General features: G+C 42.6%; 1 protein-coding gene across 2 annotated transcripts in view; it reads left to right on the top strand.

Annotated features, from left to right (window-relative positions):
- TRPM8 (transient receptor potential cation channel subfamily M member 8) overlaps window positions 1–25,119 on the top strand; it is a 41,660-nt gene that overhangs the window by 12,243 nt on the left and 4,298 nt on the right. The window contains exons 1-20 of one of the 2 annotated variants that reach the window (XM_042822341.1): window positions 1,387–1,741; window positions 2,095–2,247; window positions 3,562–3,734; window positions 4,910–5,084; window positions 6,001–6,068; window positions 7,362–7,559; window positions 8,563–8,665; window positions 9,254–9,372; window positions 9,699–9,989; window positions 10,456–10,551; window positions 11,332–11,461; window positions 13,414–13,559; window positions 14,171–14,283; window positions 14,972–15,188; window positions 17,979–18,070; window positions 19,061–19,202; window positions 19,998–20,169; window positions 20,642–20,819; window positions 22,013–22,203; window positions 24,485–24,584. In XM_042822341.1, coding sequence (XP_042678275.1) covers window positions 2,118–2,247; window positions 3,562–3,734; window positions 4,910–5,084; window positions 6,001–6,068; window positions 7,362–7,559; window positions 8,563–8,665; window positions 9,254–9,372; window positions 9,699–9,989; window positions 10,456–10,551; window positions 11,332–11,461; window positions 13,414–13,559; window positions 14,171–14,283; window positions 14,972–15,188; window positions 17,979–18,070; window positions 19,061–19,202; window positions 19,998–20,169; window positions 20,642–20,819; window positions 22,013–22,203; window positions 24,485–24,584 — 2,834 coding nt within the window. In that variant the 5' untranslated portion in view covers window positions 1,387–1,741; window positions 2,095–2,117. Of the gene's footprint in view, window positions 1–1,386; window positions 1,742–2,069; window positions 2,248–3,561; window positions 3,735–4,909; window positions 5,085–6,000; window positions 6,069–7,361; window positions 7,560–8,562; window positions 8,666–9,253; window positions 9,373–9,698; window positions 9,990–10,455; window positions 10,552–11,331; window positions 11,462–13,413; window positions 13,560–14,170; window positions 14,284–14,971; window positions 15,189–17,978; window positions 18,071–19,060; window positions 19,203–19,997; window positions 20,170–20,641; window positions 20,820–22,012; window positions 22,204–24,484; window positions 24,585–25,119 lie in introns of those variants that run through there. The other variant, XM_042822340.1, reaches the window with a different exon arrangement.

Below are 25,119 nucleotides of genomic sequence, written 5' to 3'. Positions count from 1 at the left end.
CCCCCCCCTTTCCTTTTTCTCCTCCTCCCCTGCACCTTTTTCTCCTTGCCCCTATCCCCCAAATCTGAGGTAATTGAAGACCCTCTTCAGTGAGGGGCAGGAAGATTTACGCTCTGCATCCCACTCCCAAGGTCACACCATTATTGTGGTAGAGATGCCAGATGTGAACAGGCCAATAAGAAGTCTACCTTTACTAAGTCCTCCTTCAGCTCGTTTATTTCTGCAGTGTTGCTCAGAAGCTGTGCCATCCAAGAACATGCAGTTTCTGTATTTAATGTTCTGGCGGCCTTCAGCCTGGATAAAAGCTTGCTTTGCTGAATACCTGTCTGAATTCAGCTGCAGAGACGCCTGTTATTGCCTGTGTGTGACGGTACTCGAGTCTGTGGGCATGCACTAGCTGGGTGCATCAGGCAGATGGCACTGTTGGATTTTGGAAATAGCAAGCTGCGTTCAGCTGAGCGGGTTACAGCCTGGCATGGACTGGAGGTGGAAAGTGCCAGGTGGATGGTGGGGCTCAGAGCCTTGTACAGGGGAAATGCCTTCTACTACAGAGCTAATAGGAATTGCATTGGCTGTTCTGAACCATTTGCAGGAACCAGGCTTGGGAACCTTCCTAGAACATAGGAGTGTGTTGTTTGATTCAATTTGAATGCCTTTCAAGGTGTTTTTTTAGCATAGAAAAAATAGAACTGTGCTTTTTTTTACATAAATGGAGAGATGGTAGGACTGTCTGAAACCAGTTATCTATGTTCTTTATAGACTGTTCAGACTTTGCTGTGAGTTTGATGCAGTTAGTTTTGTTACAGTTAGAACTGCTGTACCACAGACTTGCTTGGTGTTCATCCTGTGGATCCAAGGTCTATGAGTGGAAGGTTTGGGAAGCCTTACAGTGACTCTTCAGGCCTCTGAAGGGAGGATTTCAGTATTGCCCAGGGGGATCCTTTCCTCCTTGGACGTGAGATGCTAGGAGTTGTTTCTGTAGATCTTTTTCAAGACTTGTGCCTGTGCTCTTTCTTCTCAATGCTTCTGAATTATGCAGTTATTTCCATTGGATTTCTCACTTCTAAATCTATTTTTACCTGCCTCACGCATTTACACTCAAACATTGATTGTTATTGCCCATTGATTTCTTTTTACAGACTGCTACCTGTGCCATCTGGTGTCAGCATTCTTCCACACCACCCTCGTTCCGGTCGTACATCATTCAGTCTCCACAGAATAGCTACTTGTCATCATTATAAGCTAAAGCTAAGACAAACACAGACAGTGCTTGCCAGATTGCCAGACGGCTGCTGTCACGGCTGTAACCAGTTCACACCAAACTGATTCTTAGGATGTCGATTCATTACAGAGACAGTGAACTTCAGGTTGGATGTTAGAGAAATTTCTTCTCTGGAAGAGTGGTTAGGTGCTGGAATGGGCTGCCCAGGGAGGTGCTGGAGTCACCAACCCCGGAGGAGTTCAAGAAACTTTTAGATGTTGTGCTAACAGATGTGTTTTAGTGGGAAATACTGGTGTTAGGTGAATGGTTGGACTGGGTGATCATGGAGGTCTTTTCCAACCTTGGTGATTCTATAACTCAATGATTTCACTAGTAGTGGCAAATATGTTTCCTGTGTCATGCAATTTATCTTCTGTGCAGTTGAAGATGTATGTGGCAGAACACAGGGTACAGTCACGGCACTGCAGCTCACCCAAGTTGCAGTTTTGGGACTGAAAAGGCAGAGCTGGGAGACTTGAGGTGAGCAGTCGTGTTCTTCACTATGCTGCTGGTTGTAAGCTACCAGTCAGTGCTCCGCTTTAAGACCGTCTCTTATCTCTAGACCTGATCTAGTAGACAAGTAGAGGAAAGTACCTCAGAAATACCATGCTGTAGGTTGTAGGGAGAATATAAAGATGCCTTAGAGGAAGAAATAAATACTTAAGCTCCGATTCTTCATCAGTTCACTCGCTGCCCACCAGCTGTTGCAATGAGAGTGTACGATAGAGAAGAAAATACAATTCCTGGTCTGTTTCCAGCTATCAGTGTTTATCTCTTGTTATTTTTCTCTTATTTTTTCTCACTGAAGTACATCCGTTTGTCATGTGACACAGACCCTGAAACACTCTATGACCTCATGACACAGCACTGGCACCTGAAAACCCCTAACCTTGTCATCTCTGTCACTGGAGGGGCAAAGAACTTCGCGCTCAAGCCCCGAATGCGCAAGATATTCAGCAGGCTGATCTACATTGCCCAGTCCAAAGGTAAAGACCTGCACATGGATTTGCATCGCTACACCTGCATAAGGCTGATGGAGAGAAAGCAGCTAAGAGGGTCAGCAGGGAAGCAGAGTGTTCGTGTTGTTTTGGCTGGTGCATGTGGGACAAATGTTATCTATCAGTTTGTAAGTTAGAGAGTTGAGAACTAGTCCTTCGGATGCCCATGGCAACATAAGGTAGGCAGTGTGGCATGTATTGTGGTGTGTCTCCCAGGGGTCGGTACTGGGGCCCATCCTGTTTAAAATCTTCATTGACGACTTAGATGAAGGGATTGAGTGTACCCTGAGTAAGTTTGCAGATGACACCAAGTTGGGAGGTGGTGTCGATCTGCCTGAGGGCAGGGAGGCCCTGCAGAGGGATCTAGATAAGCTGGATCGCTGGGCTGAGGTGAATGGGATGAGGTTCAACAAGGCCAAGTGTCGGGTTCTGCACTTTGGCCACAACAACCCCATGCAGTGTTACAGGCTTGGGGATGAGTGGTTGGATGACTGTGAAGAGGAAAGGGACCTGGGGGTGTTGGTTGATGCTCGGCTGAACATGAGCCGACAGTGTGCCCAGGTGGCCAAGAGGGCCAACGGCATCCTGGCCTGCATTAGAAATAGCGTGGCCAGCAGGAGCAGGGAGGTGATCATCCCCCTCTAATCAGCACTGGTGAGGCCACACCTCGAGTACTGTGTTCAGTTTTGGGCCCCTCACTGCAAGAAAGACATTGAGGCCCTGGAACGTGTCCAGAGAAGGGCAACGAAACTGGTGAAGGGTCTGGAGCACAAGTCTTATGAGGAGTGGCTGAGGGAGCTGGGATCGTTTAGTCTGGAGAAGAGGAGGCTCAGGGGAGACCTCATTGCACTCTACAACTTCCTGAAGGGAGGTTGTGGTGCAAAAGGGTCTGGCCTCTTCTCCCAGGCAAATAGTAGGACCCGAGGAAATGGCCAGAAGTTATACCAGAGGAGGTTTAGGTTGGATGTTAGGAGAAACTTTTTCTCTCAAATGGTGGTCAGGCACTGGAATGGCTGCCCAGGAAGGTGGTGGAGTCGCTGTCCCTGGTAGTGTTCAAGAGGCGCCTGGATGAGGAGCTACGAGAGATGGTTTAGTACTTGTGGTACTAATAGGAATGGGAGGGTGGTTGGACTAGATGATCTTGCAGGTAATTTCCAACCTTGTGATTCTGTGAGATTTTATGTTTAACTGAAGGATAAATGCCTCAAAGTGTCAAGTTTTGAGTGGGAGTGGGATTGTGGTCTTTGAAAGGGAAGGTATTCCACTGTATCCTCCCATGTTATCCCTCCACATTGTCCCCAGGGGCCTGGATTGTCACAGGAGGCACACATTACGGGCTGATGAAGTACATTGGGGAAGTGGTCAGAGATAACACCATCAGTCTGAGCTCCGAGGAGAATGTGGTGGCTATTGGCATAGCAGCCTGGGGCATGATTTCCAACCGAGAAAGCCTGATTCGCAGCGGTGATAATGAGGTAAGAAACATAAACAGTCAGTGGGGAAATAATGACAGGGCTCTGCTCTAAATTATGCAAATTACATCCTTGACTGCTGCTCTGAGCAGTGATGGGCTCAGCTGATGCTATCAGTTATGTGATGACTGACTTGAGCAATTAGCAAAGAGGTCTTCTTATTATGTTATGGTAGACCTGAGCTTGCTGGACTTTTTTTTCCAATGAAATGTTTGTGTAGAAACACAACAACAAACTTAACAACACAACAGTTACAATTCATAAACAATTCAACTTGGGTCCAGCTTTTCTTCAGCATGTGTTGCAGGGAGATGAAATACCAAGTGCTCTTTCCAAATCAGAAAGGTGCTAAGGTGTTCTCTTATGCAAGATGGTCGCAAATATCAGGTCTGGTGGGGGGGAGGATCAGCTAGTGATTCCAGCTGTGGGCTTAGCACGCCTGCATGCGAGTTCAGCTGCTCTAACTTCATGTCTGACAGTTATGGAATACCTCTTCCACACTTACTCTAGCTGTGAAATCCTTGCGTAGTTGCCACAGTGGGGATTCCCATTAACTAAGACACCCTGTGCCACCTGTCCCTGTTGAGGCAGTCCCATCAGTCAGATACACTGGCACATCTCCTTTTATATCTTGTTTAAGCTAGCTCTTACAAGCATATCTAAAATCCATCCAGCTAGATAAGAAAACTGATGAGTATACTGAGGGCTCGGAGATGATTTGGGGATTGGACTAGATGATCTCAACAGGACCCTCCCAGAATTTTCGAGTCCCTCAAATTCTGCAATTCTCTGATGTGTTGAAAGTAAGTTTTCTGCAGATTTAATGTTTCCAGTGGCTGAAGGAAGCATACTTGCCTCCTGCATTGCTTGACAGAACTTCTGAAAGGACTAAGCTGTTTGAACTAATTTCTTTCTGTTCCATTACCTGAAATGAAGTTATGGGAAGACCATCTCAAATCCGTACTTGTAAAGAAAACAAGATATTTCTACTGTGCTCTTCTATGATGTTTCTCTCACAATCTTTTGTTGCTGTTGGGACTGTTAGTGTCTGGAGTCAGGACTCCTAAATGATAAAGAGTAACTGGTGTTTGGAGGTTCAGCTGCCACTGGTTTGACCTTCAAAACTTGTGCATGCTTTGTCCTTGCTTTTCTGTTAAACACTGTGCTTGTGATTCTAGGGGTACAACTTGGCTCATTACATAATGGATGATCTCAAGAGAGATCCCCTCTATTGCCTGGATAATAATCACACCCATCTCTTACTGGTTGACAATGGCACCCACGGGCACCCAACGATAGAGACAGAAGTACGAACTCAGTTAGAAAAGTACATTTCGGAGCGCGTTATCCCAGGTAGGTGTGGATGTCAGGTTGCAGACCTCCTCCTCCTTGGAACTTGCTTGCTCTGGGGCTCAGTGCTCATTCCAAGGAATGAAAAAGCAGTAGAATCATCCCTTGAATGTTAAGTGGGAGGAGTGTGTTATCTGCATTTCATCTTGAGCACTTTCAAGAACAAGCAGTCTTCTTCAGAGCCATCTCTTTCCCCTCATTGCCATTTTTTATGTGACAGTAGTGCTCTGCAGGACACAACAAATAATCTGCTTCAGCAATGCAGCCCTTCTTACTCTTCCTTCTCTTGGAAGCTGACTACTGACTTCTGCATGTGGCCCAACTGGCACTGAGTTCCAGGTTGCTGAAGCACAGCTACACAGGAGCTGATATGCTTTTAAAAAAAATATCAGTGATGATCCATCTGCATCCTGCTTATAAACAGTTTCTTCTTTGGTCCCTTCTTTGCTAAGAAGGAAAAAGACAAAGGCCTTGGCAGCTGCTCTTGACTTTGTGTCTCTTAAAAACCAGCTGGAGTCATGTGGTTCTTAGCTTTCCTTTACCATTGAAAACGTGGAATCAGCAGTTCTGAATCTTCAACTTTTGATAAGAACCTTGCATCTCCAAAGACTCCAAATGATCAAAGCAACAGGTAAATAGAGAGAAATCAGATGTCTGGGGGCTTCAGAGCTACTAAAATTATGATTGCTAGGAAGAAAAAAAGCTGGAGAAGGCTGATGCCAGCTTAGCAGAATATTAAGCAAAACTGAGTTTTCATTAAAAATAAGTTGTTATTGATAGATTTACCAAAATCAACAGTAAACTGGTATCAAAATGAGTGCACGAACAACTCAGAAATGATGTCTTTGAACTGAAGAAAACAGGTTGGTCCAACTGCACTAACAGGTTGAATCTTTTTTTCTTTTGGCCTGTTCCACAGAATCAAATTACGGTGGGAAGATTCCAATTGTATGTTTTGCTCAAGGAGGAGGGAAAGAGACTTTGAAAGTGAGTTTATTTCTTTCATTTGTTTCTTTCACTTTTTCCAGGAGTGACATAGGAATGTATATCAGAAGAGTCTTTGTCAGCCATGTCACTATTGACCTTTAGTTTATCTGATTGTTTGGTTTGGTTTGCCAAAATTTGCCTTGCACTTGTTCAGTGGAGATTAGTATTTTCATTTCATACACTAAGAGGATCAGCTTATGTTGGAGATACTCCAGTTTAAAGCCTGCAAAAGCTGACCTTATTGCTGATCCTGTGAACCGTGGGCCACATCTAGTTTAAACCTAGAGAGCTGAACAAGTGAGCTAATACTGAGGCTAGTCAAACTGGGTGACAAAAAATGTTCCTAATAATTCTAAGCACGGTCTCTGTTACCGTTTCATTGCTAACATTAATCAAGTAGTCTGTATCACTCTGTGAAATCGTTACCCCAGCCTTTCTGTAAGTTTCCTGGTGTTTGATTCTACTTGTGTGATTAATTTAGTTTTGCCCACAAGCATACTGTAGATGAATGCAGATGCAGAGTTCAGTATGCTAATCAGAAGTCCAAAGATAAAGACGAGATGAAAGCATCCATTCAAGTTTTAGAGTGAAGCCTTGCTGTAACTGCTATCTTCTTTTAGTTTCAAACAGCCAACTTTTAAGAGAGGATTTTACTACAACTGAAGGAGTTGTGCTGAATGCTGTGTAAGAACAGCTGGTTGAGAAGCACTGTGATTGCCTGTATGGAGAGACATCAAGCCACCATGATGCATAATATATTTACTAGCTATCTAATCAGTATGATAAAAGCCACGTCAAATTAAATGCTTCGTTCATGGAAGGAGGATCCTCTGAAATGTTACTGGATGATGCTTCAAGGATGGGTTCATGCCAACCATAGGGTTTACTCATTAGTGCTAATAATACACTCAGACATCTTTGTCTGCCTTCTTGCTCATTTACAGATAAAATCAAAACCTATCTTCTGCAGGAGTAAACTGAGTCTCTGACCAGCTCAAAGTGATCAGCAGGTTTCATGCTGCAGAAGTCTGTTTGTGTAAGACTATTGACTTTTCCTCTAACAAATAAAGCTGGAGCCCTTGTACTCACCTTTAGTGTTACTTAAGCAACACTTGTCCATAGAAGAGAAGTGACTGTCGGTTTAAGTCGGATGTTGAGAAAAACATCTTCACAGAAGGGGTGGTCTATACTAAAATTACTAGGCTTTCTTCCTGAACAATATTCTTGAATAAATAGTATTCTTGAATAGCACAGTGGTGCTGCAAGTTGTCATCTTTCCTCTTTGCTCCCTAGTCTATCCATGTGGCCATCAAAAGTAAAATTCCCTGTGTTGTTGTGGAAGGCTCTGGACGGATAGCTGATGTTATAGCTAGCTTGATGGAAGCAGAAGACACTCTTACTTCCTCGTGTGTCAAGGAGAGCTTGCTGAGGCACCTGCCTCGCACCATTTCAAGGCTCTCGGAAGAGGAGACTGAAAGCTGGATCAAATGGGTAAGTAGTATGTGCTGTTGTAGAGAGCTGGTGAGGCTGAAAGCAGCAGAAAGGTAGAAAGGAAACGAGGTCAGGAGCAGCCAGGTTTTAGGGGAGCAGCATGAAGGTGGTAATGCAGCTGAAGGTGGAACAGTGCACATACACCAGCAAATTCGTTTGCTTTTTTTTTTTTAAATCTTTGACCACAGATAGAACCCTCAGAATTCAGCTGCCATGCTGACTGTTTATTACAGGAGTTTTCTTTGAAGACTGGGGAGACTGGAGGACTAAGGAGAGCATCTCCTATATTGCTCGGGCCAGACTCAGGAAACTGTTTTGACTTTCCATCTACCTGATCTTCTGACTGAACTGGTTTTAGATATACTTCTGCCCTCCTAAATAGGGACAAAAAAATGGAGCTCTAGGAAAATCTTGATGTTTTTCTGAAGTCTTTGTTCCAACAACACTTCTGCCCTGTACTCCGTTAACTTAGGTTAATTGACTTCCTCAATTAAAAGCCAGTGCTTTATTATAGGGTCTGACTCAGTTTTCCTCTTCTGTTTAATTATCTCCTGCCTTCATGGTAGGGAGCAGAAGGTGGGAAGTGATTGCATGTTCATAATGGGGGTGGAAGATGATGGGTTGCTTCTTGTAAGTCCCCTTCACTCACTTTTTCCCCTTCTTTATTTAATATTAGTTATTTTTTATGTATGTACCATTGTAAGTTGTTTGCAAGCTCCAGATAGAGATTCAGTCGGTCATACTTTAAGAGTAGTTCCTTATTACTGATACTGTGGTTTTTGGGATGTTTGCTGTATTCAGAGGAAAACTAATCTTATACTTCAGCAGCTTAAATCTCATTTGCTCCTGTCTGGACTTGTGTAAATTTAACAACTGTACTTGGAAACAGGACTGATGAGAAGGAAGTTGGCTACAGTGTGATGGAAGATTTCTTTTAAAGAGGCTCTAGGAGATCAGCTGCTAAACATTCTATATTGCTTTGAGTTGAAACTTCTTTTTGTAGATCAAAGAAGTCCTTGAGAGCCCTCATTTACTGACAGTTATCAAAACAGAAGAAGCTGGAGATGAAATTGTGAGCAATGCCATTTCTTTTGCTCTGTACAAAGGCAAGTAATTGTCTTTCTGTTCTGTCATTTTGTGTGTGTGTGGTATTTTTGTGTGCTGCTTTTTAAACAGGCGGACAAAGATGGGTTACTCTGGGATTCTGAATAGTAGGGTTTTGCCCTGTGCAAATGTATTTTCATAAACTGAGTGTTCTGCTGAACCTGGAAACCATCAGTCCTTTTGCATGCAACATTTTCTTAAACTTGAAGTAACTGTCCCAGTGGGAGATGGGTTTGGTTTAGCATTTGGTTTTACTTGTGTTCGTTTAATTTTCTCCTGTGAAATTCCCAATTGAAATTAGTATTGAAGACATAAATGAGTTTAAAACAAACAATAAAAATAACAAAATAGTACCATTTTCTGCATGGTGTGTGAAACTGAAGGTGTGATATGCATGCATGAGGCACTAGGTGTGTCTGTAAGCTTTGGGAATCCTCTAAAACCCAATCAGGAAGATACAGATGAGTCTGGGGAAAGATGCCTGATACAGGGCTCTTGTTGAGCAGAGCGTGAAATCAGAGGTGAATAAGTATGCCAAGAAGCTCTTCTGTCTCTGGTCTTTTACCTAGAGGATTGTTCCTCCTCAGCAGCTTTCAGCACCAATGAACATAACAGAGATAACTGGAATGGGCAGCTGAAGCTGCTGCTGGAGTGGAACCAGTTGGACCTGGCCAGTGATGAGATCTTCACCAATGACCGAAACTGGGAGGTACAGATGGTTTCTGAGTACGGTGATATGGGCCAGGGGAGAAGGGGGAAGAGAGACATGGTAACAGCAGCAGTGTCTCAGCGTCCCACCCTCTGTGGTGATACTTAAGACCACCTTTTCCTCCTTGCACTGGTATCGTAGGCAGGTCATGCCAGAAGTGCTTGAGGCCATCCAACAAGTGCAATTACACATGTGAAAAACTGTTTCTCATGAAAGCGTGCCAGCCTGAAGGAAAATGTGGCAGTTACCTACAGGTGTCAGTCCCCTTAGGTAAGCTTTTCACATCCCATACAACCCCTGATATTTACTCTTCCATTTCTTCCCAGTCTGCTGACCTGCAGGATGTCATGTTCACAGCCCTAGTGAAAGACAGGCCCAAATTTGTTCGTCTCTTTCTGGAGAATGGTCTGAATCTGAGGAAATTCCTTACCACAGAGGTCCTTAGAGAGCTGTACACCAACAACTTCAGCAGCTTGGTGTTCAAGAACCTGCAAATTGCCAAGAACTCCTATAATGATGCACTCCTCACGTTTGTGTGGAAGATGGTTGAAGACTTTCGGAGAGGTCTCAAAAGAGATGATAAAAATAACAAGCATGAGCTGGAGATACATCTTTCAGTGAGTGATTTCCATTTTGCATCCCTGAAAAGGAGGAGAAAAAGAAAAAGGAAAAGCTATGTTTTATTTCTAGTATAGCAGGATTTACTTTTAACAGTCTCAGCCTTATTTTTAACTTAACATGTGGTCCCATTTTACCAATACATGTAGGGATTGTTTAGCTATGAGCAAAATGGGTGGATGTATTTGGATGTTGAGTTATAATAATTTCTATTGCAGTCATAATCATGACATATCAATGTCATAATTATGCTTATAATTGAAACCAACATAAATGCAGAGTCCAGTACAGAGGTGCTAGCTGGGCATGAGTAATCAGAACTTATAACCTGGTACAGACCATGGTATTTTGTACCAATCTGCTCTAGAGCAAAGAAGTTGATGGTGTAGAACTTTAAGGACTTGCTCCAGAAAGCAGTTTAGTTGAACTTTGGTCTGAAGAATTGTTGCTTTTTTTTTTCTTCAGACTGAGTGCCCTATCACAAGACATCCATTGCAAGCTCTGTTTATCTGGTCTGTTCTTCAGAACAAGAAAGAGTTATCCAAAGTCATCTGGGAACAAGTGAGTTGAGTTGTTCTTAGCTCCTGTTTGTAAGCAGCACAGTGATGCTCCTCGTCTTCAGATTGTTGGCCATAGAACTGTGGTAGACAATTGAAAGGTGATTCAGTAAGTAGGTTTACTGTTATCCATTTTGTGTTTGGGTCTGGATTTCATACTTTCCTTCCATAATGCTAGATACATGTCAGCAGTCCAAACTAGTACTTACACATAGCTACATTTTCTTGTCTGTTTTCAATCTTGAATGCTAAGTGCCCCCCATTCTGCAATATGAAAGCGTTGTGATCCCAGGTATTTGATTGAAATCCGTTTCTAAATTTGATTAGACATTCAGATATAATTGCATCAAATGCATAATTCACAGACTGCAACTGTGATGCTAATGCATGCAAAGGTGATGGATGCTCCTGCTCACATTGGTCTGTGTCTCCAAAGCAGAGCGCTTCCTCCCTGGAATATACTAACATAGTCAACTAGTCCAGATGGGTGTACTGTGAATACAGGATTGTAGTTCCTGGCAGAGCAGACCCTCTTCTGTGCATCTTCAGCCAGAGATGCAAAGCTGATATCTGACTGAAAAACAAAAGAACATTTCAGACTGGTCACAAAGTTGTTACCAACCCAGTACAGAGATAGTTGTTACCATTTGTGTCATGGAACTAGATCTTCATTTGCCAGTCTTGAGTGGGAACACAGCAGCTGCAAAAAGAGGGGGTAATGTTTAAAGAATATATCACTTTCCCTCTTCAGAGGGGTTTGCGTGACTTAACTCTCTCTCCACAGACCAGAGGTTGTACTTTGGCAGCTCTGGGGGCCAGCAAGCTCCTGAAAAGCATGGCGAAGGTGAAGAATGATATAAATGCTGCTGGTGAGTCTGAGGAACTTGCTAATGAGTATGAGACAAGAGCAGTAGGTAAGTGCCTTCTTTTAAGCCCTTTAGAAATTTAATAGGCGGGTCAGAGATCAGGAAACTGTTCAGTTTCTTTGAATGTTACTGGCTTTAGTGATCTCCAGATATGATGTACAGCAGTGCTTGCCTAGCAGTGTTTTTATTTTGTGCACATAATGCAAAATGAAAGCAGAATGCAAGGAATGTAGTTCATTCAGTTTGCTGCAATACTTCCCAGAAGGCTAGCCTGATTTGTAAAGAAGAGTATGATGTTTCAGGAAGAAGCAGAAAAACCCTTCATTTAGAAAACTAGTTATCCAGCATGAAATCATAGAAATATAGAATGGTTTGGGTTGGAGAAGGGACCTTTGAAGATCACATAGCCCGAGCCATCCCACACTATCTTTCACTAGATCAGGTTGCTCAGAGCCCTGCCCAACCTGGCTTTGAACACTTCTAATGATGAGGCACCCACAACTTCTCTGGGCCACCTGTTCCATTAGCATTGTGATTTTCACTGCTTAGAACTGTTTTCCACACCATCTGTTCCCATTAGAAACTGTTCTGTCTGAACAGCTTGCCTCCAAATATGAGTGTTCAGGGATTTTTTCTTTTTTTTTTTTTTGGTGGAGAATTTCTTTCCTTAGGAAGAAAAGCTACCTGGCTGTAATGGCAAGGCTGAAATAGCAAGGACAATATAGAGTAAGAGAAACTTTCTTCATGAGAGCTGGTAATGTTTGGGTTGAGAGGAGTCATCCTTCAATTTTGCAGTAGTACTGCAAAGTAGGAGTGAGAATAAATTGCAGATAAAAAGTATATTGAGTTCCTGAATTCTAAACAACAACGTCCTAAGCCTTTGTTATTCTGAAAAGAAAAGCACTGCTGCCACTCATTGAGAATGCAGATCTAGATCATGTATTCTAGGTCAGTCATTTTTCTTTTTATGACCTCTGGTTTCTCCTGCTAAAAGGGTTGTCAGTGGTTCAGAATTGAGTTCTGCATCTCATGAGCTGGAGTAAAGAGTATTTCTTATTTAAAGAAGCTAATTGGTGTCAGATAGTTGGGGTAGGGCCCATCATCCCATAACTTGGAGCAAAATATAATACACTGTTGCCTTTAAAGCCTTTATTACAGGTTATGGCCTTGTTCTCTTGACTGATCTGCTTATACACATGGCAAGTCTGTAATTGCATTGTCAAGCAATTTGCTGTCATATCCACAAATCAGATTAGATAATGGTTAACGTGTAACAGCCCATGTTATGCAAACATTGCTGTGCATCAGATCTGGAGATCAGATCTGAAAATATCTTGCTTGTTACCAGAAAGTATCTCCTGCTTCACAAGGTGAAAACCACTTAGACTTTCTTAAAGGTATCCAGGTCTCTTGGGTCTGATACAGAGAAATGACCACTGAAGTCTGTTTTCAGGACTGACCTGGTAATACCAGCTGAAGGTATTGCTGTATGTATGCAGTTATGGTTAAAAGCTGTTTGAAAAACACCTAGGGAAATAGGTTGCTGGAGAGGAGCACTTCCTCAATTCTTAGTGTAGAATGCACCTTAACACCATCCCTGTGTAAGGTGACTTTATATTACAGTTTTCATCCCAACCTGAATTCTGCATGAAAGCTTAATGCGTGCAAGTCTATTATGTGTAAAGTGTATGCACATGTTGTTTTATCATGCTGAAAATTTGGAAAGAAGTCTTCAGTCTGCATGGTTTAATGTTCCATTTTTTAAGTCAGTGAGGGAAATTGCATCCCAGTTGGTGGAATACTGAGTCTGAAGTTGGAGCTCAGTGTGTGATTGTGCTGGAAAGTCTATGTACAAGTATGCAGCAAGTGCCATATGAACAAGTATTAATGCTGCAGGACAGGATAATTCCCTGCTCTTTGAGCTCTGCAACTGTTTCCAAATGGGGAAGAGGCTTGGAAGAGGTGCCTTCTCTCCTTATGGACCTGCCTGTTTCCTCCAGAGCTGTTCACCGAGTGCTACAGCAATGATGAAAACCTAGCTGAGCAGCTGCTGACCTACTCCTGTGAAGCCTGGGGAGGGAGCAATTGCCTGGAACTAGCAGTGGAAGCAAAAGACCAGCAATTCATTGCACAGCCAGGGGTGCAGGTAGTATCAGTGCAAAGGTGGTGCACGTATCGCTGTAACCCTTGTGATCTGGGTGACTTTAGGAAGAAAAGCAAATATTCTTGCTGTCAAAATGCTGCATCCACATGAATAGCCTGTGGAAACTCCACTGCTCAGGCACTGTCCTCATGCAAGTCAGAACCTACGGGAGTGCTGTGAAATGCATTCCTTCTTGTGGCTTCCATCCCTCCTGGAAATGGCTGAATTGTCAAGAGGGGAAGATTATTTAGAGCAGTAGATCATAAAATAAGAAAAAAACCCTGATCATAAAGACTGCCCAAAGTGGCTTCTTCTTTGGCACAGCTTCTGTGTTTCCACAGTGTGGATATACTGCCTAGTATAAAGTGCCTCATAAATCAGTTCAAGGCCTGTTTAGGCTCACATTCAATTCTTTGTCAGATAAACTAAAGGATGACTGGATTAAGGAACCAGCACGCTGTTACTGATGCTGCTGTATTGTTGATATAGGAATAATTGTTATTTTGTTTTTAATCTGAAGGTTTTTTTCTTCTAAATCAAACTTGCTGTGATAGCATTCCTAAGTTATTTTGTTGTTCTTGAAACAAATGAGAGTATTTTCCTTTTCCCTGCAGAATTTCCTTTCCAAGCAGTGGTATGGAGAGATTTCAAGAGATACTAAGAATTGGAAGATTATACTGTGCCTATTCTTTTTCCCTTTAATAGGCTGTGGTTTCATTTCATTCAGGTAATCAATTGGATTCTCATTAACAGAGTTAAAGCAAGTCAATTAATCGTAGAATCACAGGGCAATTCAGGCTGGTAGAGATCTCTCAAGATCATCCCCTTGCTACAGCAAATTGCCCAGGATTGTGTCCAGTTGAGTACTGAATAGGAGCTGTGATGGTCTGCAGCACGGGTCTGATGGGGAGCGGCTGAGGGAACTGGGGTTGTTCAGTGTGGAGGAGAGGAGGCTCAGGGGAGACCTCATCGCTCTGCAGCTGCCTGCAAAGAGGTTGTGGTGAGCTGGGGTCGGCCTCTTCTGCTGGATAACAGCAATAGGATGAGAAATAATGGCCTGAAGTTGCACCAGGGGAGGTTCAGATTGAATGTTAGGAACAATTTATTCTCAGAAAGAGCAGTGCTGCAGTGGCACAGCTGCCCAGGGGGTGGGGGGTCACCGTTCCTGGACGTGTTCACAAAGCGTGGAAATGTGGGACTGAGGGATGTGGTCAGTGGGAATGGTGGGGTGGGTTGAGGTTGGACTTGGGGATCTTAGAGGTCTTTTCTAACCTGAACAATTCTGTGATTACCTTGACACTGCTATCCTGTGCTAGACTTTGCAAGCTTTCTAATTTTCACTTTGATAAAGAGCGCAAATATTTCCAGGCATAAAAGCTGTGCTTTGAGACCTTTTCCTTCTTTTAATTCCTCAGGAAAAAACCTGTGGAGAAGAGTAAGAAACTCTTCTTGTATTACGTGTCGTTCTTCACCTCGCCCTTTGTAGTCTTCTCATGGAATGTTATCTTCTACATCGTTTTCCTGTTGCTCTTCGCCTACGTGTTGCTCATGGATTTTCAGAAGGAACCTACCATCCTGGAGATCATCCTTTATGTGCTGGTCTTCATCCTGCTTTGTGATGAAGTGAGACAAGTAGGCAGCTCTTGAAAACCAAAAATGTTTAATGCTAGATTTAAAGCCTTGTCTTGACGGTTTCCTCCCTCACTCATAGCTTATGGCAGTGCAGTCTGCTTTAAAGTTAGAGTGTAACTGCTTCCTGGGTTGTGCATTCTGTCCAATGTCTGGTTCCTATTTACGTCCCAATGGCTGCAGGCTTTGGGGCTGTTGAGCTATTTTACACACAGCTTTGGGGCTGTGTGGGAATGTTGGTGCCACTGGAGATGCTTCTTAAGGGCTGCTTGATTGAGGTTGCCAAAGCAGTTGAGAACTTGGAGGCTAGATTTAACAGAAGATTGACCTAGATACACACAAACACACACTGGTTTTCAAGCAAATTCAGTATTTTGGGGACCTGAATCACAAGGTGCTGGAAACGTCAGTGTGGTTTCAGTGTACAGCTGCCTTCTGCTTGCCCTATGAAGCAAACAAGAGCTTCTGAGTGATGTGTGAATCAGACCACTCTCCAACCAGATCTCTCCCACGAACCTAAATGACTTGACTTAGTGTTGATGCTACAGTGCTTAAATTTCTATGTAGTCTTTTTCCTTTTTAATACTCATGGTAGTACCTTATTTAAGCCAGCTTTACTTGCTAAGGAAAATGGGACGAAAGTGAAAGACTGTCACAATGAAAACACCAATGGTGTTTGTTTCTGCTGGTTTAGGTTCTGGTGTCTCTGGACCTGTCAATGCATTTCCTGTGTGGACCCAGCAAAAATCCAGGGGAAAGGCTTAGGGGTAGAAACCTTTCTTCCTCCCAGTGCCACTATTTCTCACTAACCTGAGCAGATAGAAAAGCTTCAGATCCCAGTGATTTCTTTAATAGCTAGCAGCCAGACTGTATCAGCTTGATTATGGGAGTGGAGGCAGCTAAAACAGAGACTTTATTGAGGATTTAAACTTGAAACTGATGTCCTCGCTTCAAAGCTATTTTGCTAAAGAGCAGAAGACAGAACAGTGTTCCAGCCCTACTGGCTTCTTGGGATGCTTTCTCCCTAGCTTCCTCTGAGATTGAGTGGACAAGTATGGGTCCAATTCTGCTATCATAATATTATCTGTGTCCTTAATAATTACAAAATAGTTTTGTGTCAGATTTTGCTTTCACATCAAAGGAAAAGTCAGAGTAATGTTGCATGTGGTCCAAATGTAGATGCTGCAGTTAGGTAACTATATGGAGGAGAAAATTGGTCCTTTGATAAGTAATGTGACCATGGAGTTACCAACTACTAGAAACATTCCCTTCCTGCTGTCTTCTTTGCCTCCTGGATGTAGTCTCCATCCAGGTGAGTGGGCAGATGGAGGCGTCAGGCTCCAGCCTGCTACATTTAATACAGCTATAGGGCAGCACTGTGCTTATTTCTTTGTGAAAGACATTTGGACCCTGTGCATCATGTAAAATATCAGTTCACTGTCATTTCTAGTTGTTTTTTTTTGCCTTACTGAAAGCAAGGCAACTTATGTTTGGTGTAGGAAATTCTTTGAATCAACCCAGTGTCACAGGATTGCTGTCCTCCCTCTGCACTCAACCTTTGGTACCTTAAATAGTAAGAAAGGGGTGCGTATGGGTCCCGAGATGCTGAAATAGTATCTGGTAACATCTTGAGCCTTGCAACCTGCTACCTGCCAAATACTTGTCTATCTTTAGCAATGCATGAGCCACCAAGTGTCAGAATTCTGCCTTATGAAGGACCGATGGTCCTCTGGGAGTCAGGAGACTGTGCTCCACATAGGCTGCAGCATTGTAAGCACTTGTTGAACCTCCAGTTATCTGCCACTGCATGGAATTACTTTCAACGACTGTATGTGAATTAGGGGGTTGGAGTTGATTTTGTTGATTACACAAGTCAGATCACTCCAAACATGAATAAGGTTATGGAGCTAACATTCTGTGGAGCCTTTGCAATGGAATTTTTTTAATAATCAGAGCTCAGGACTAGTGGCTCAAACTATCTCTGATTTGAATCCAGAAGTTGGTTGCACACATTTTCAATCCAGGATGCACTACCAGTCATTCAGTCTGGGAAACAGTAGAGATTCTTACTAGCATGGTAATTTAGAGTTAGAGAGTCTGGTAGTTAGAAGAATTAATTACATCAGCATCTTTGTTCTAAAGCACATGCATGTAGCTAGGGACAGCTTACTGAATGAGCTCTGATGAAAGAGAAGCCTGAATACTTCAGTTGCCCTGAAGCAGTGACCCTGCCTCCCCACATTGTTTCAGCTGCTCCTGGTAGGTCAAAGCAAGACTCCTTTGACCCAACTGGCAGCAGCCTGCTGGAGCATACTATGATCTACTCAAAAGCTCCCCGAGGAGCATTTGTGTTCATTCATGTGATCCCTAAGCACATTGGTCTCAGCCTTCATCAGGAGCATTCATTGTAGCAGCATCCATGTGATTGGGTTGTGTCCTCTGAGCACAGGAACCCACATTGTGGTGCAGTGTCTGCGGTCCACTGCAAGAGCATTAAGTCGGTGAGCTCTAGACATAGAAAATCCTGACATGTAAGCAGTGAAAAACGTGTTGCCAGTAACTTCTGGCATTGCTGGGTTCCTAAAAAACTCTTTGGGTAAATTGGAAACAATCTGGTGTACGTATTGTGTCTTACAAATTTACCTGAGCAAGGAAACAAACCTTACTGTTGCATTGGCAGAAGATTTACCCATCCAGTGGGAGAGATGGGGGGAGCAAGTACTCGTGTATGAGCACCTCAGGTAACTGGCCAGTGCTGTGTGACTGTTGCTTTCTGCTCTTTTTCCATTCTAGTGGTATATGAATGGCAGTAAGTACCTCTCAGATCTGTGGAATGTTATGGATACCCTAGCAATCTTCTACTTCATAGCAGGGATTGTGCTCAGGTGAGTGGCATCTTCTCTTGTGGCCGTTCTGTGACATCCCTTTCTTTCCAACTTTTGACTGTAACCTGTCACGAGATTTTGGGAAACATGTTCCTGAAACTCCCTGTTCTTTACAAAGGCAACAAATACAACGACGTCTTGACTCTAAATTGTTAAAATCAATTAAAGAAATAATAAGGTGATTGGAGGAGCACCTGCATGAAACATTTTCTCTTTTGTTTAATAGAGGCTGAGTCTTTCCCTTGAATCAAAGTCAACCTCCCTAAACTCAGATCTTTCTGGGCTGTTGGGACAACCATTCTTAGTCTGGATTTGCATATGCATGTTTACAAGAAGATGGCTTAAATGGACATAGATTTAATGACAGTGCCTTCAAGTCTGGCAATACAAAGCATAATAAGCTTTCAGGATAAAATGACGAATGTCCCAGATAGTCAGAAGTACTTTGGGATTTCTCCTGGCTCCTGTTATTGACTATTCAGTATGGTAAACTGGACTCTGACCTGTAGTGTGTTGTGTTTAAGTGAACTGTAATTTTACTTACAGTAGTGTAACAGAATGTCCTCGGTTCACATAAGCTGCTTTACACGAATGGGTGGGTTAACAACCATGACAAAGATATGATGGTATTGTAATTGTTTAGTCAGCTATAACTTAGTTTTTGTTACCTCAGTGCAGCAGAGTGGTTGTTGCACTGTGATGAGGCTTAAAGATTACCTAAAGGTGCCTTGCTGTTAATATTAGAAAGAGACAGGAGAAGGCAGTGGTATAGCCAAGAGAGAATGTGTGTAAACATAGCAAGAGTTAACAAGTTTGATGATAAATATCGAGTGGGACTGGGTCAGAGTGGGCTTGAGACCCCGGGTAGCTGTGTTGTTTTCCAGTGATTCGCTTTTCACTCCCCATTTCAATTGTTCCAGTGTGTTTTTATGTGAGTTCTGTATGCTTTAGCCAATGCTCTTCTTCGCTTTCTTTTGCTGTTTCCATCAGGCTTCACTCATCTGATGAAAGCTGTTGGTATTCTGGGAGAGTCATTTTCTGTTTGGACTACATAGTTTTTACTCTGAGACTGATCCATATTTTCACCGTTAGCAGGAATCTAGGACCCAAAATTATTATGCTGCAGAGGATGGTAAGATTCTGGCAGCTGTTCAAGAGCATTTAAATAAATGATATGACAAGGTGTCATATCACCACTGTTCTGCTGATGGCAGCAAGTTCACTCCTTCTGTTAAATCTGCTAAACAGAATTAATTAAGATTTGAATAGGACCTAATTAAGAGCAAGGCCTTTTCCTCTGTGCAAGATTGAATTTCAGACTAAAAAAAGATTAAAGAACAGAAGAGAAATTTTTCTTCCTCATAGCCTTTTGTCTTATGTGTTTCAAATGTTTCAGTGGCATATTTCGGTCACTGGAGGGAGGTTGGTCTGCAACAACAGGAAGGCTTAACTAGGATATTGCTGGTCTTCACGTATCTGTCTGCCACTGAAAGCTGGAAATGTATGAAACCACTAGCTGAGTGCTGGGAATATTAATGCCAGCTTTAAGCCACCTGAGATGGCGTTTACAGAAGTGGTGGCTGCTTTCACCTGGCACTTGGCTGCAAGGCTTACTGGTGTAATTGTTCCACAAATAGCTTTTACATGTGGATCTGTTTTTTTTTCTTGTGGAATGGAGCCTGTCTGATGATGGTGGGCCAATCTGTATTCTGAAATTTCTTGTTTTTATGGTTCTGTAAATGTTTTTGAAGTTCCCTCGTGGGAATAGTCAGTTATTTCTGTACGTGCATGTTGGTGGCTGTGAATTTGCATGAAAATGATGCTAACTTCATAGAGTTTTCTGATATGTGCTCTCCACTCTCACATCATATCAGGGAGAAAAATGAAATGTGGGACGCCGACACATTTGCTTGTTGTCCTTTTTCAGATGATAGATGTCTTCTTCTTCCTCTTCCTCTTTGCTGTGTGGATGGTGGCCTTTGGTGTGGCCAGGCAAGGCATCCTGAGGAAGAACGAGCACCGCTGGGAGTGGATATTTCGATCAGTCATCTATGAGCCATACCTGGCTATGTTTGGCCACTACCCTGATGATGTTGATGGTAGCTATCTTCTCTGATTGGTGGAAGGTTCTGTCCTTTCAGTGGTTGTCCAGTCCGTTGTTTGAGTGGGAGAGGAATAATTCTGTCATCTGTGGTCTTCAGGGGGTCAGCAGCTGACTCATTTCCCAGGCTGAGGCCTTTGAAGCAAGGCCTAATATGAGAAATTAATTCCATGTCTAATAGTTTCCAGCTGTTCAGTTCTCCTCTGCTACCGCTTTTGTCTCTAGGTGCCAGCCTTCTTTTCTGCCTGGATAGCCAAAGTAACTGTAATAGTAGCTGTAATATTTGAGGCACAGCATCTGCCCTTTTGTCCCCTTTTCTCCAGAGCAACAAGGAAGATTTTATGTTTGATGGAGGGGGGGGGAAGAAAGAGGACGCAACACATGTTGTGTTCAGTTGCAATATCTGGGGCTGAACCAACAGAAAGAGAGGGAGAAGTTTCACTGTTTGCTCTCCTCTCTTGCCCTTTGAGGTACCACCTACAACTTTGACCGCTGCACCTTTTCTGGGAATGAGTCCAAGCCTCTGTGCGTGGAACTGGATGCCAACAACCAACCCCGCTTCCCAGAGTGGATTACTATTCCCCTTGTGTGCATATACATGCTCTCAACTAACATCCTCCTTGTGAACCTACTCGTGGCCATGTTTGGGTACGTAATAAAGGAGTGATCATCCAGCATTCTTGTTGAACCTCATCTCACAGCTTTCAGACCAGTGATCCAGCCTGTCCAAATCCCTCTGTAGGGCCTTGCTACCCCCAGGCAGTTCAACCCTTCCTAATAACTTGGTGTCATCTGCAAACTATTAAACAGCTCTTAGTAATCACCAGCTGGAAAGGGTCACCGTGAAGCCTCCCCTCAGTCTCCTCTGCTCCAAGCTGAACAAACCAAGGGACCTCAGGCACTCCTCATACATCATACAGCAGTTCCAGTTAATAAAACCACGTCTTTATTATCATAAAAAGATTACTGTAATAAGTCACCCATTTGGTCTAACATGACCGATAGTTTGGAAATTTGGGATTGCTTTTATGATGTAAAACAACAGATAATTTTCAGCAGCACACTTGCCAGTTAAGGTCCTACATTATCTCGTGGAAGGGTCCATGAGGATCTCAACACAGGCATTCTGAAAACACCCACTTAACATTTAATGACAACAATAGAAGTTCAGGCACTCTGTGAATTGTTTGCTCTCATGGCTTTGGCTGTGTTGGGATCATGCAGTACTTGAGTACATTAGGTCTGATCCTTGCCAAAAACTCTCATTAATATCTCTACCAAAAACTTCAATAGCTTTTTTTTTAAGTGACCTATTTTTGGGGTTTCTTTTTTGCTTAGAAATATGTTAGCTGGTGAATTAATGAGATATAGTATCTTGTAGTGAAGCATTCTGTTCTCATGTGTTTCATGTGTTTAGACTGAAAGAAAATTGCCTAGAGCTAAGATAGTGAAAACACATGGAGTATTTTCTCCCTTTCTCTAATTTTTGAGTTTATTTTTTACTTTATCTTTTTTTTTCCTCCTCTACTGTCTTAGTTGTATACATTTGAAGGATTACACAACAAAGGATTGCATGAAAATGATGCTAACCTCATAACTTTTCTGATACGTGCTCTCCACTCTCACATCATATCAGAGAGAAAAATGAAATGTGGGACGCCGACACAACAAAGGATTACACAAACTCAGTAGCCTTGTAACCAGGGAAAATGACTGGCTCCAGGATGACCTTACAAAAACACATCCTAGTACGATAAAGAGAAATATTGTAGCTTGCCTGTGATTGAATTCCTTGCTGAATAGCTAATGATGCCTGTGTTTTCTCCTCCTTTGCCTGTCAGTTACACTGTTGGATCAGTGCAAGAGAACAACGACCAGGTGTGGAAGTTCCAGCGTTACTTCTTGGTCCAGGAGTACTGCAGTCGCTTGACCATCCCCTTCCCTTTTGTCATCTTTGCCTACATATTCATGGTGATGAGGAAATGTTTTAAATGCTGCTGTAAGAATGAAAGTAAAGAGCCATCTATTTGTTGTGAGTAGGATGGTTTCTTACTCCTTGAAAGTCAGCTCAGGGGCAGATGCGTTGCAATTCTTTCATGATGTGCTGTGTTTAAGCCACATACTTTGGGCAGGACATACTCAAGGGCAGTGTAGAACCTCAAGGAGGTAGATGGACTGGTAACGGAGAGCAGCCCATTTGTGTTCTCCATCAGATGCAAAACCACTGGAGATCTTTTTGACAAGATACAAATCAAAGCCTCAGCTTCTTCTCAACTCTGATCTTCATTCAGCCCAAAGTTGTGCTCTGTTTAGGATATGGGAAATTATACTGTTAACATGCTAAAATTCTAACAGGAGGTTTCAAAAATGTTGCTTTTGTTGTGATTCTTAGTCCCTGTCCCTCAATAGCTTTGGGTTTGGTCTGGTTAGAGAGCTTTTGAGTTCTACCATGATACCTGCTCCGCTTGAGTACTGTGCAGTTATCCAGTGCTTTCCTGTCTTCCGGGGCAGAATTACTTAATGTGCATCAATTAAGATCAATTAAGTCTTTGAATTATTTGTATCATTTTAGGACTGCTTGTGATACTTGCTAGCTTCGAAAGTTGTTTGTGTGTGTGTGTGTGTGTGTGTGTGTGTGTGTGTATTAGAGCACTGAATAAATTCATTCAGAGGCTGCAGCTGCTGAAAGTCATCTGCATGTTCTGCACAAAGAAATTAAAATAAACTTTTTCTCATCAGCTTCTGGTAGGGCATTCCTCCTGCACCGTTCCCAAGTGCACTGATGCCTGGCTTGGTATGCTCTAAATGTTGAGGTAACTTGTACAGGAGGTGGCCTTAGTCTCTGATTACTACTCTGCCTCCTGGAATTTCTTTTTCTCTTTCTATCTACCAGCTGATACAGCTATTAGCTGCAAGGGCAGCCTGACAGCTGTTTTCTTCGTGGGCTCTTCCATCTGCTAGCATGTGATTGAATGAACTACAGAGACTTTCCTGGCCCTCTGGCAAGTGGACAAACCACCTCAAAAGCAGAGGAATGGTTTAGTCCCCTAGCAATCCCCTTATTTCCTTTATCAGAGAGCACAGATATGAATTTTTTTAACAAGCTTTTTTCCCCCACTAGTGGAATGTCTTCAATTATTAAGTGCCATTTAGAAGCAGAGGAGAGATAAGTTGAGCTAATTGACAGACTTATTTCCCTCCATCAGCATCCTGACTTTTGCTGTGCAGCACAGGCAGGATTTGTTACTTCATTAGGACAAAGGCTATATATCTTAGGGCTATAAAATTCCTTAGTGCTGACTAAAATGGTCTTGGCTGTCCACTTCCCTTTCTGGGAAGGTTGTTTAACAGATATTTCTGCACAGATGATGCACAGTTGTGCATCTTGTAGTGACAGCAAATATAAGAATTAATTAAAGCCAGAATGTCACTTTAGTTGACATGTTGATGGGAACTGAGAACTGCACAGAGAAAGCACTGAATTGACTTGCGCTGTGCAGAGGAATCAGGGCTGAAATCATTTGTTGGCTCTTGGCTGCACACCTCTGTGACTGAATTAATTGCTCCTGAGGTTACATCAACCTTGGTGCTTCTTTAGAGAGCTGCAGTTGGTCTGGAGTTGCAAACAGATAAGAGTGTCTGTAATTGATGTACAGGCCTTATGCTGGCTTTTGAAGGGGAAAACTTAGCTAAATTTTGTCGTTATTAGGACCCATATGGTTTGGGCTAATCCAGTTGGAACAAGATAAAGTGCAGAAATATTTTCCTAGAGGACTTTGATGCCTCCAAGTTTGTCTTGCTCTTTGTCATTGTTTAATTTACAGCATCAGCAGGAGATGCTTTTTAAGAGAAGTCAGTATTACAGCATTTTGAAATGTTTGAATTGAACGGTAGGTTATACACATTCCTAGCAGATGTTTTCTTAACAATCCACTGTAGGAAAATGCAGAAGCAGTGAATACAAAGAGAAAGGTGACACCCACGTAGGAACTGTCCTATGCCTGGTGGAATGGCTGCAGTTTCACAAAGCACTAACAAAGACTCAAAAAAAAAAAAAAAAATCAGAGAGACTTTTGTTTGTTTTTGTTGCTGTTTTTAACCAATTGTGATTGCCAGGAGCATGCACTATAATGCATTAGGGTCATGTTTATCAGAACGTTCTCAGAGGTGGAAGCAGGGCTGTGAATGTTCTCTATGCAGGGAAGGTAATAGCAAGCACTAAGCCAGTCTTTGTGCATCTTGCCAGTAGGGACACAAATGGACTGAATCTGATGTTTTCTCTGTATTTTTCTTTTTTTACCTACATTCCCCAGGCTCAAAAAATGAAGACAATGAAACTCTGTCATGGGAAGCTGTCATGAAGGAAAATTACCTTGTCAAAATCAATACCAAAGCCAGTGATACCTCAGAAGAGTATGTATGAGCCTTCTTTGTCTTCATTCCGTTAACGTTCTGTTGAGTGTTTTTAGTGATCCCAAGTTTTCAGCAGCTCTACATTTTTACAAACTATTGTGTATATGAATAAACCCAGTATGAACTCGATAAATAAACCCAGTATAAAGCTGCCTTTTGGTTTTTTTAATAAGATGATCCTTTTTTTTTTTTCCTCTCTATCTGTTGGCTTCAGAAATAGTTGATTGGGCTGGTTGGTAAAATGCTTAGACTACCAAATTGTGATGCACTGATTATCTTTGTGATCAATCCCAGCATTTTCAGACTAATAGTATAAGAGGAAAGATAAAGCTAGAAGCTAGAAAACAGCCAGAAAACATTACCTGCTATGTACGATGGCTTAATTTTGTAGCCAGCTTCCAAGAGCTTCAGAATTTCTCCAAATCAAATGCAAGAGAAGAGCTGATAAGAATAGATGGGGAAAAAACAGAGCCTTCCGTACTTCTCTATCCTTGCTGTGGATGTTGCCATTTATGAACATGTTAAGTCTACACAG

Source organism: Centrocercus urophasianus, unplaced genomic scaffold (assembly GCF_019232065.1).
Source record: "Centrocercus urophasianus isolate 14NV4802_14NV808 unplaced genomic scaffold, USGS_Curo_1.0 seq_20, whole genome shotgun sequence".
NCBI lineage: Eukaryota > Metazoa > Chordata > Aves > Galliformes > Phasianidae > Centrocercus > Centrocercus urophasianus.
Note: the sequence above shows the minus strand (reverse complement) of the source record. Positions and strands in the feature narration are given on the sequence as shown.